Here is a 12,336-nt window from a genome sequence, read left to right as displayed (position 1 = left end):
TGGTGGACCACTGTGTGAAACAGGATGCTGGACTAGATGGGCCTTGGCCCTGATCCAGCAGGGCTGTTCTTATTTGTCCAGGTTGCATTTGATTGGGAGACCACATGTGAGCACTGTAAGATATTCCCCTCAGGGAATGGGGCTGCTCTGGGAAGAGCAGAAGGTTTCAAGTTCCCTCTCTGGCTTTTCCAAGATAGAGCTGAGATTCCTGCCTGCAACCTTAGAAAAGCTGCTGCCAGTCTGTGTAGGCAATACTGAGCTAGATAGACCACTGGTTTGACTCAGTACATGGCAGCTTCCTATGTTCTGTAGTAAAGAGACATATTTATCTCTTGCGTTTCTAAGGATAATAGCACAGTATTTATGTTGTGCTATTTTATGCTGGAGATAGAAAATTGGGACTTTATTTACTTATTTATTAAAAGCTTGTTGTTTTCAAGATACTACTGAGTACAGCAAATAAAGCTGACAGCTCCTAAAAATCAATGCACTATTTTAGTACTTGCTATTTTTCTCCCCTTGTGGATGTGAAGCCAGTTTTGGGTAGGATATAGCTGACTGGGGACATTTTGAGGCGCTGTGGGTATTTTCTACATGGAAATTGTCCATGGAAATTATTTAAAGGAACAGCAATTGTGAAAGTAAGTGCTTGGACAATCAGAATCCAAAGCCCTTTTCATTTTGTATACATTACAGTAGGAGTCTCATTTACTAATCTAGACTATACCCTAAGCAGATACACATATATAGGTGTGATCTTGTCACATCATGATTCATTGGGGTTGGATTAAGTTTGGCTTAACTGCCCCTGCATTCTTAAGAGATATGCCCCATTGCTCCCTTCAAGTCCAACTGATTGTTACTCACGTCCATATGCCTACTTTCATTTCCACATCTGCTATTCAGGGCAACAGTTATGCCTTGACCACCACCTCTCCAAATACAGATGTTTGTTTCCTTGTTTTCTTCACCCTGGCTGTTCAGCACATTGATTAGCAATCACTCCTCACTATTGCAATTCATTTTTGATGTGGTTTTTGTGCTCCCCTCCGATTGTCAGTGGTACCGGTTATGTGGTTCCCCGACAGCTGGAGAACTGGCCAGGTGCCCCAGCACAGCTGAGCGGCTTTGTCTAAGGTGAGGGCCAGTCGGTTGCTAGGCAACTTTTGATTTCACAGCATGGAGTACACTTCAGTTGTAATCATGCAGTTGTAAATAGGTATGAAAAGAGGGACGGAGACTTGGCATAATAGTTGCCGATCTCACAGGTGGACGGAAGCCTGAGAATGCAGGTAGCCTCGCTGTGGGCTTTATGCTTGTAGCTGCTATAAATAAGAGCCATTCTGGGAGGATTTTTCACAGGTGGCAAGTTACAGGCAGACCAAACCCAGACAATTAATCTGACAGAGAGACTTATAACCCTGGAAACAAACATCACTCATTTTGGGGATGAGGAGTGCTGCATTGGCTTAGGTTGGGTTTTCAGTTCAATATAGGAACAATGCCAACAAATGAGAGCATGCCTTAATTCAGCTCCACCTTTATCGCCTTGTGCTTTAAATCTGAAAAATACTGCTGGCTGTAGATAGCTACAATATTATAGACTATCTATCAGTGCAAGAACTTTACTTAGATTCTGTGTTTTAGTGGCATTTTTTCTATAATAAAGATTAAAAATCGAGTACTCTGTGAATTATTCACTCCTAGTTTCTTTACTTTGATGTTTCAAGTCTCACTCCCTGGAAGTCAGCAAGTATTTTATTTTTCCTACTTTGAGCTTGTTGAAGTCTTGTCTTCGACTAAGGCATCAAGGGCTTCCCTGGGGCAATTAGATGGAGGATGATAGGTGGCATGAGGCTATCCCTCATGGAAATTTCTTTGGGAAGACTTAACAGATGGACATGGCCATATTTCACAGTCACTAATTTTCATGTTTGGATTTGGGGGGGGGGACTCTCCCCTGATCAGCTTGACCAGAGACCCCGATTTGTGTCGTGTTCTGTCTTTGCATATCTGCTGCTGTTATCTGAAGCTTCTTGTTCTTGCACAGAAGGGTGCATAAGAAAGAAAAAACCTCTTCCAAGTGCAAGACACTTTTGCCTAATCTTTCATAATCAACATGGCGGGGGGCAGGGGGGTGGAGCTAGAGACTTACTTTTGCAATCCTACCTCATACAACTACCACCAGATTCAGTGGAGCCTATGAACATGATTGGACCCAATAAAATGTAACAAAATTTTAGGGATAGAAATTAACAGGGAAAATTGTGCTTTTTTGGCTTTCTTTGACTGAGAGAAACATAATCAAGTACTGACCTTGAATTGTCCTCTTGAAGAAAGCCTTGCAGGCCTCACATGAAGCCACCCCATAGTGGTACCCTGATGCAATGTCACCACACACCAAACACAGTCTTTTGGGCATTGAGTTCAGCATGTATTCACACTTGGTTTGTGAATCTTCAGCGATGGTACTGGAGCAGTCGTCATATCGTTTCCTGACAGGCCCGTTACCGCCAAGACCAGGGGCAGAAGGGTAGAGTGGTGGTGAATCTAGCCCATTCTGATGTCCATTCATGGTTGAACTGTAGCTCCCACTGGCGTCTGAGGAGCCACCAGGGCTGTGGTGATTGATGCTGTCCGTCAAGGAGGCGGGGCTTGATGGTTCCGTCTTGATATATGACGAACAGCTAGAATCAATGTGTCGATCCTTGCTTGACATTCTGCAGAGGAGCCTGCATTGTAAAGAGAGAGAGAGAGAGAGAGAGAGAGAGGGAGAGGGAGAGGGAGAGGGAGAGAGAGAGAGAAGTTTCTGTGCATTAAAGACAATTCTCTTTAAAGGCAGCACTGCAAGGGCTAAGGACCGCACATCATTCATTTATTAGTCAATATCTCTTGTTCTACATGAAGGTAATCAGCATAAGGGCATGACAGAGCTTTATCAAAGCTTCAGACAGGCAGTAAACAAAAACTTTAAAGAGCCTGAATCCATTTTACTCTTTGCTTCCTACCTTCCACACAAACACCCTGCCAATTTTCCTTAATTCAATTCCTTACATTCTAAACTTATCATCTAGAGACAATAAATTCATACTCCAGGGGTTCCTAGAGCTCTTCCTTACCTCATCTTTGCAGAAATGTTACTTGCAAAGGGAGTCAAACTTATGTGTTTACTTATCAGCAGATGAATATTTTGCACAGTAATTACTGTTTTCAGCATCTTTCGTTAAAGCATAACTGCATTCTCAGTTGATTGGATCTCAGAAACAAGTGGAAAGTCACCCACCCATTTCTTTAGCCAGATTTCTAATATTTAGTTATTTAGTAATGGATCAGCTCAGGTTTTCAACAGACTTAAGGCTTGACTCCAGTTTCACATAATCTTACTGGAATTATTGATCAGCTTTGGAATGACTGATCAGCAATTACTTTTTAGTCATTGTCCTTAGATTAACCACTAATAACCATGCAAGTATCCCATATATCTGGAAATCCATATAAGATTATAACCAATATTTGATTTTTTTTAAAATGAAGGACACATAGAAGTTTTGCTTGTTAGAAAACAAAATCACTGACTTCCCTACATCGATATCACTCCCTTCTAAAACTGAACATCTAAAATAGCACAAGCCATTTTGAATTTGCAAATTATGTCTGTCAATGGGCGGCGGGGACGGAACACACACTTTGAATTTTGGCAAATATGCTAAATAGATAAATTATGTCCCAATATTATGTTTCCAGATCCCTGACTGCAATTGTCATGGAAGAGAAAAACAGCTTGCCTTTGACACTCTTCCTGGAACACACCAAAGGCCATTTTGCATATTATGCAGACGCAAAGCCAATTCTGTCACCAAGTGCACATCCAATAGGGAACTGCATTCAATCATAGCTGCTCTTTGAAACATATTTTGCTTTTTTAGATGAAAACTTGCATATCTTAACCCATAGAATGTGAGCACTGCAAGAGATTTCCCTCAGGGGATGAAGCCGCTCTGGGAAGAGCAGAAGGTTTCAAGTTCCCTCTCTGGCTTCTCCAAGATAGGGCTGAGAGAGATTCCTGCCTGCAACCTTGGAGAAGCCACTGCCAGTCTGTGAAGACAATACTCAGCTAGATAGACCAATGGTCTGACTCAGTATATGGCAGTTTCCTATGTTCCTAAAATGGCTTCGCAAAGAGAGCTGTGTTCTCAACAGACCTTACACATATTAAATGAGCTGATACCAAAGTATGATGGGGTTCAAAAGATTAATCAATAAAGTAAGTGTATATATACTTCCATAAGGGGGAGTCGCCATCACTGCTTAGATGTAGAGCACAAGATTTGCATGCAGACGGTCCCAGGTTCAATTTATTTTTTATTTTTTACACTAATCTTACTGGATTAATTAACAGTGGTTTCCAAAGGTTTCAAGCAGGAATCTTTCCAAACCTGGAGGTGTCAATGATTGAATCTGGGACCTTCTGCATGCAAAGCAGATGCTCTACCACTGAGCTCCAGCCCCATGCCCTGGAGACCTACTGACAGCCATGGCAGACAATACTGTGTCTTCCTCAGCAGCTTCAAACATCCATGCTGTGACATCACAGTATTTTAAAGGATCATGAATAAGGCAGAGGAGTGCATGTAAGAAGCACTCCTTCATTTTCACAAAATGCTGAGTGTTTCATCAGATTTGGGAAGAGAACAGTGCTCTGGAGCTCTTAGGTATGTGTGTTGAACAAGTGGTCCGTAAGACAGCAAAGTTGATAGGGCTGCGGTTCTATTCTCTCAAGAGGCCAGCAGTGGTGTAGTGGTTCGAGTGCTGGACTAGGACTGGGGAGACCCAAGTTCAAATTCCCATTTAGCCATGGTATTTGCTGAGTGACTCTGGGCGAGTCATTTCTCTCTCAGCCGAACCTACTTCACAGGGTCGTTGTGAGGAGAAACTTTAAGTATGTAGTACAGTACACCGCTCTGGGCTCCTTGGAGGAAGAGCAGATATAAAATGCTCCTTGGAGGAAGAGAGGATATAAAATGTAAAATAAAAATAAATAAATAAAATTAATTTAAATATGCAAGGTTTGCTTCTCTTTCATCAGAGTCAAGAGATATGTTTAGAATTGTTTACTGCATAAGCAACCTGAAATCCTGAAGTCCAAGGCATCAATGTGACTGGGATGAACAAAGTTTATGCTGCTTGAATTCTATATACCATTTGCTCAGACAAGCAATATTCTGAAGCACAAAACAATAATCTGTTAAATCAGGACAGTCACTAGCCACATTGACCTGGCATGATTTCTAAAAAGCTCTCAGTGGAACCCACAAATCCACTCACTAAGGTTGAAAGCCCCTAGCTGTCTGGCGGGAAGAATGTCCATCAGGTCTGCATCCCTTCCCTCAGTTCTCACTTGGGCTGTGGTTCGTAGAAGAAAAACAACAGGACTCCCTTGTGCTACTTCTCCAGCGGCAGGACAAATCAAATAAGAAGCTGCTTCTCATCCAGGCCTGCCATATGTGCCAAAGGGCTACAGAGAGAGGGCGAGGCGATATGTGGGGAGAACAAATAGAGTCTAGCTAAGGAGCCAAGCCAAAATGCATAGATCCCTGGTTACTTATAGAGATCAATCAGTTACAGTATTATAGTCCCATGTATTTCCTCCACTGAAAATGGAATGTGTTATAGAAGTTTATCCTAAAATTGGGTCAACATATTAAAAAGTACATATAGCATCTGATCATCTAATAGGAGTGGATTCTATGTGTTCATGTACATTTGAAATACAGACAAGTGTACCTTTGAAATGCAGAACACCAGGCTTCTGCAGCCAAATTCCATGGGTGAACCTATTCCTCCCTCAGTAGATTTCTAGAAGGATAAACTGGGATCTAGTCAAAAGGAATAGACACTTGGAGTAAAACCTGTTCTGAGACCAAAGCTACCTTTTTATTGAAATTACGGATGGAAGAGAGAGAAAACTTCTGTCAGTACCTCAACTATAGTGGCATTTTTGGTAGCAATTCTCGAGGCACTTTCTTCAATAACACTCTCATGGAGTTCTCAAGAGGTTTAATTAAAATAAATTTATTTCAGTTTCTATCCCACCTGTCCCCAAGGCTGAAGGCAAGTAGCTTTAAGATAACAGAAATAAAAACAATATATCCAATTCAATGTAAATCTAAGATAATGAAATTAAGATTGTTCAGTAAAAGCCACACAAAGCAAGAAAGTCTGAAAACATTTCTGGAAGGTGTATTAGCTTGGATTTTGATGGACCTGAGGAGAAAGAAGCCAGTTTCACAACTGAGAGGCAGCCACTGAAAACGGTCCATTTATATGCCCTAGCTCTTTGAACTAGGGAGCAATGATGTACCTCCAAAACGTTTGATGACTAAAATAATAATTTACAAAATAAGATTTCCCTTCTAGAACTAGGAAACATCAGACACTTATTTGGGTTAACTTTCATGAGGACAAATGCAATCACTGTGGTAAGTCATGAGACAAAAATAAACCCTTTAAAAAGCATAAGGCTTCAGGCTACCTGATTACACAACCTTATTCTTAAATGTGAAATAATGAAAGGTAAAGAGGGACACTTCTCAGTCTCCCTTACCTTAGTGAATGTCTTTTCTTCTGCATCTGCTACTGCATACCTACCACCGTTAGTTAATGTGGTAATGAATAAACAGCTCTCTTGTCTCTTTATTTCCACTCTAGGCAAAGCACTTTCTCAAGTCAACATTTGGAAGAAAGTGGATCAGCATTAGCTTACAGCCGCTCTGTGAATTCCTTTTAATTTACAGTACTTACACCACCACTCGGCTTCTTACCTTATAATTACTGAACAGCTCTCACATACATTATGATCTGGGGCTAGAATGAGAAGTTATTAGGATACTAAAACATGGACTTCTTCCCACTCGTCACCAGCCCTCCTTCTGACACAGGATTTTATATAGCTATTATTAAAATATCCAATAATTCTCTCTCAGTCAACCAATTAGAGGCTCCAATGTGAGTGCTTGGTTCCCTTGTGCCAAACCTTTTTCTCTCTTTTACCAATATAAACAGTTACAGGATTATTAGACCTGTTGATACAAGCAAGGGGTGGGGAGAAGGGTGCAGTAGCTGAAAAAATAATGGTTCATACCGGTGAGGAGTCAAGAGGGTAACAGAAGACACCTTCCAGCTGGCACTGGCACACTGCTCAAAAGAGAAGGAAATTGGAGGGTGCCTAGAACACACTGGAGTCACCTTAAGTCAAGCAGCGGAAAAGTGATTGACTAACAAACAGAAGGTTGCGGGTTCAAATCCCCATGGCTACTATATCAGGCAGCAGCGATATAGGAAGATGCTGAAAGGCATCATCTCATCCTGTGTAGGAGGAGGCAATTGTAAACCTCTCCTGTATTCTACCAAAGAAAACCACAGGGCTCTGTGGGCACCAGAAGTCAAAATCGACTTGACGGCACACCTTACTTTAGAACACACTGGAAGGTATAAACTGGGGGGAGGTAGGAACTTCCCTCTTGTGATGGATGGACCTGGGAAGCTAAAGAGGCAGGCAATGGGGCAGACAAAGAGGCCATTGCAGCCCTGTTTCAGAAGCAGAGTTTGTAGGCCTCACTGTGCCTTCCCCAAGGAGGGCAGACTTTAAAGTCAGAAAGACTTTAGCAGATGTCTTGTCTCTCAAGAGCCAAAAAGGCATCAAGGCCCCAAGGAGCAGCAGCAGCAGCAACAACAACAAGTAGCAAGAGCAACAGCTTGAAACCATGGTTTCATGGCTGTTCCTTTACACTGAATACTTAGTAACTGGGCCAATGTTCTTGGTATTTACCAAGAGTACAGAGGACTTGGTAACTGGGCCAATTGGGTTCACAGAACACATGCTTTCTACCTGCCACCTCCTCCACCATTTCAGTGTAACGTTCAGGAAAGCTGTTGCTTGCCTTGCTTTAACCACCACTCATGTCCATGTCATGCAAGTCTTCTCCCGCAAAAGTGGGCATAATATATTGTCTCCTCTGTGGCGCTGGCAAGCATTTCTTAAATACTACCCGTCATAGCACTACTTTTAAATTCACAAGAACTATCATTCAGCTACTCCAAGTAAGTTGCAGAGTGATTCATTCATGTTGCAATCGTTATTCCTCCCCACTTCATGGCAGTTCCAAAATATTAGCTATTCTCTTCGGGGGGAAATGAGATATGACCATCAGAACTTAAAAAACATGTGATCCAGTAATTATTAGGACTACAGACAACCTTTTGATATCTTTGAAGTATCAGTATCTAGTCCTACCTAGGTTCATCTGCTCTTGGCTGCAGCCGAAGGTGCAAATAGGTTCAAATCCAACAAAAAGCATTAAGTGTAGAGAGAAAAGCAATATGTTTTGAATTTTCTTTTTTTGACATAAGTTTGGCTTAGCTCCCTGAAGGACTGAAAACAAGGTTGACGGTGCAACTATAGATACTGGCATTGTTAATTATATCTTCAGGGTTTAATGGATGAAAAGCTAGAGAACCACCTTCCACCACAGCAAACTGAGTTACTATCAAGATACCGTGTTAAGCATTTGGATTTGGAATAATGCCTAAAACAGACCTCTGTAATAGTGTAGTTGCTTCCTAATTACTGCTTAGCTCATTACACTGAAGACTTCTGAGAGAAACCATTACCATATACCAAAAACCCATAGTTCAAGCTTAATTCTGTCCTCCTCTCTGTACCTGATTTTCTACAGCTCTTTTATGCAAACCTGAAATATTCACAACTATCTATAAATTCAATTGGCAGCTGGTGATTTTTATTCTAGACCTCACTTCAATCTAAAATTAGAGGCACTAAAATTCACATTAACTCTAAGAGGAATGTAGTGAATAGGACTTTATTTCAAAAGAACACCTTTTTGTCAGAAAGAGCTATTCTCAAGATGATGGCTTTATCTGCATTCAAAGTCCAATTCCACATTGTGCTGTTAATACAGGGGTTTTTTTCCCCTTCAGGTCACAGCAGATTAATAAAAATCTAAAATGTAGTTAACATTTACAGTGAGAAATAATGTGTGTCATATATAAGGGCGCGATATTTATTTTAAAACCATGGCGAGGTTGTTTTCCTCTTTATTATTATTTTTATACAAGTCTAATTGAACTTCCAGATAACAACCAATCCTATGTTGTAGTCTGAAAGGTGCACATTTTCAGGTCGCGATGCATACACACAGAACTGGGGAAGCACCTCATGCATATCTGCAGAGCAAACTGGTTTGGAAGTTGCATCTTTTTCTCCCTCAAAAAATAGGTAAATGAGTTAAAGTTCATCCACTGACACAAATTTGAATGTGGGGGTGCCACCTTGAACTTCTGCAGGTTTCTATGCCTAAGGTACTTGAAACTGATTACACCTGACATTCTGTACTTAGTATGTAAGGTACCCTAAACCAGCCACCTACTGTAATATCACAACAGGGAAATGACTGGACTAGCAAGCCAGAGGTTGCCGGTTCAAATCCCCACTGGTAAGTCCAGCTAGGACTAGATACTGATACTTCAGAGATATCAAAAGGTTGTCTGTAGTCCTAATAATTCGTAGTAATGGCTGAGTTCACACAACACACTCCACAGGAGTATATGTGCCTCGGGAATCTCAAATTCCAATTAAACTAATATGAGATTGATTGTGTGAACTTGCCCAATGTTCATAACTCCCTAGTAAAGTTGGAAATAGCTTGACTAACATGGGTGGATGTCTAGGAGGTATCTCATCGGGCTTCAATAGAGTAGCTGACACATCTGTCACAGCTCTGCCAGGTCCAAGATCCATTTGGATCCATTTATCTGCAGGAGTTGGCCATACTAACTTGTCCACTAGACTATGGTCTTAAAGAATACTGTAAGTCAAATCTTAACTAGGTAGTGATCTGTCCATGACAAATGACTCTCAACAGGCTTCCATGCCTACATATCACCCCCTACCTTATTCTGTATCAAAAATAAAATCTGTTGTATGACCTGCCATATGTTTTGAGCCATATATACACACTTCTAAATTGCTTCATGCTTTATAAAGTTGCTGCTAAAAGGTGGATGTATTCAATAACGTCCAGCCAATATTAGTTCTACCACATCAATAAAATTCCTAAAAAGGTTTCAATAAATGAACATTTATTAATTAGACCAAACAGCATAAGTAAATGTTTTTTTAGATTTTACAATATTTGCAGCAGCAGTGTTTGTGGGTCTATTCAGTTAATGCATTTTTCTGTACTGTGTTGACATTTATGCTGCAAGATTTGCCCATGCAACAGGAGCAGCTTTTTCCTCTCTCAAATATTTAGGTGTATTTTGGTGTTTTAGGCTGTCCATTACAAATTTGGATTGGAATTCACAGGTGTAAAATATAGCACGTCCTTTGCTGGGAAAATGTGTTACCTCCACAACAGAAGTACAGCCTCAAGCAAAGATGTCTGAAAATGGGTAACACTCCATTTACTGTATGTAAAACTAATAATCAGAAAGGTGTTACGTTCCAAGAAGATAGGCATAAGCAGGTGCTAGGCAAGGATGAAGCTACCTATTGAAATTAGCTGACTGTGCTATTAGAGGTCATGGTCTCTTGGGTTTCTCATGAGAAACTCCCTTATTTCAAATATCTTTTCTAGTTCCAAATATCTTTTCATGTCAGGCTGTGGTTTAGGGTAGAGGTAAAGTGTGCTGTCGAGCCGGTGTCGACTCCTGGTGACCACAGAGCCCTGTGGTTGTCTGGTAGAATACAGGAGGGATTTACCATCGCCATCTCCCGCGCAGTATAAGTCCATTGGGCAAGTTCACAGAATCAATCTCATATTAGTTTAATCGGAATCTGAGATTCCCAAGGCACATATGCTCCTATGGAGTGTGTTGTGTGAACCCAGCCACTACTACAAATGACTGGCACCAAGCCAAAGATTAGCACTGTGCCAAACTGAACCAAAACTGATCTTAGAGCTTAAGTTCCCTTGACAATCCCAACTTCATGTTGGTTTGGCACAGTGCCAATTTGAGATTCCCAATAATCGCTGGGCTCACACAACTTAATACAAAGGAGAAACATGCTATAGAACACATTTGAAGGCCTATTTAGATCCAGTGAAGACAACAAAAGTCTATTGCATCTACTCAGTTTTGTTCAGGATAGGTTTTCTGAGTGATTTAAGGTCTGTTTCAGATGAGGGGTCCTCCTGATTTCTGGAGTTCTCAGAACCCAGTGTTACTTCAGGACTTTCTGGTGTCTGATGTGGTCAAGGACTGCCTTTTGTCAGCTTCAGCTATTAGAGCAGCTGCACCTTTTTCTGGAGGCAATGAACCTGGTCGCTGGTGTGCATATTTTGGTAAGCTTTCATCATGATTACTATAAAGTGCTCCTTATGAATCAAGCTGATAAGCATTCGGGACTTATCTTATCTTATCATTCTGTATGATGTGCTATGCACACTAATGGTGTAATAATAATAATAATAATTGTGGTGCCAAAGTTTTTGAGGTAAAATTAGCATCTGCCAAAAACTGAGCATTTTCAGTGGTGATACCCATACAATGGAATTCCCTCATGGGAAACTTTACCAGCATTCCTTCCACTGTGACTCTTAGAACATTTGTGAAGATCTCTTTATTCCATTCACCAAGGCATCTGAGATGCAGGATTTTATTTGTTTTAAATGAGATGGACAGCTGCTAACATTCTTGCATTTGTAGTATCTGTATTCTTTTAGTGAACTGTTTTTACGTGCTGGGACACTGTTGTTTTATTGTAAGTTCCTTTAAGGGTTTTAAGCAACCAATACATTAAAGTTTAAATACATATGTAAAATATTATGAGAGTAGCCACATACATCAACGATACTAGCTATGTATGCTTATGTTAAGGCAATACATTATTGCTGCGTTAAGTATGCTTATGTTAAGGCAATACACTGTCTGGTTTTTAGGAGCATATGCAAAACAAAGTATCCAAATTATTCAAAGAAATGGCTAGAAGTCAAGGCGCCTTGGCGAACACATGTGACATCTTTGCTCGTTCAACTGCACTGGTTGCCGGTTGAGTCCCGGGTTAGGTTTAAGATATTAACTTTAACATTTAAAGCCCTACATAATATGGGCCCTCCATACCTCCAGGACCGCCTTGTTCAATATGTCCCTCGCCAGATCCTGAGATTGGCCACAAGTAATACCTTGGTGATCCCCGGCCCTAGGGATGTTAAACGAGAGACAGGGCCTTCTCAGTGGTGGCCCTGGCTCTGTGGAATGGTCTCCCGGATAATATCAGAGCTCTCCATGATTTGTTGGCTTTCCGTAAGGCATGCA

General features: G+C 41.0%; 1 protein-coding gene across 11 annotated transcripts in view; it reads right to left on the bottom strand.

Annotated features, from left to right (window-relative positions):
* ESRRG (estrogen related receptor gamma) overlaps window positions 1-12,336 on the bottom strand; it is a 767,139-nt gene that overhangs the window by 229,516 nt on the left and 525,287 nt on the right. For 10 of the 11 annotated variants that reach the window (XM_053309067.1, XM_053309075.1, XM_053309085.1 and 7 more), the window contains one exon: window positions 2,317-2,732. In XM_053309067.1, coding sequence (XP_053165042.1) covers window positions 2,317-2,732 — 416 coding nt within the window. Of the gene's footprint in view, window positions 1-2,316; window positions 2,733-5,784; window positions 5,803-12,336 lie in introns of those variants that run through there. The other variant, XM_053309145.1, reaches the window with a different exon arrangement.

Source organism: Hemicordylus capensis, chromosome 1 (genome assembly GCF_027244095.1).
Source record: "Hemicordylus capensis ecotype Gifberg chromosome 1, rHemCap1.1.pri, whole genome shotgun sequence".
NCBI lineage: Eukaryota > Metazoa > Chordata > Lepidosauria > Squamata > Cordylidae > Hemicordylus > Hemicordylus capensis.
This window is presented reverse-complemented; position numbering and strand designations above follow the sequence as displayed.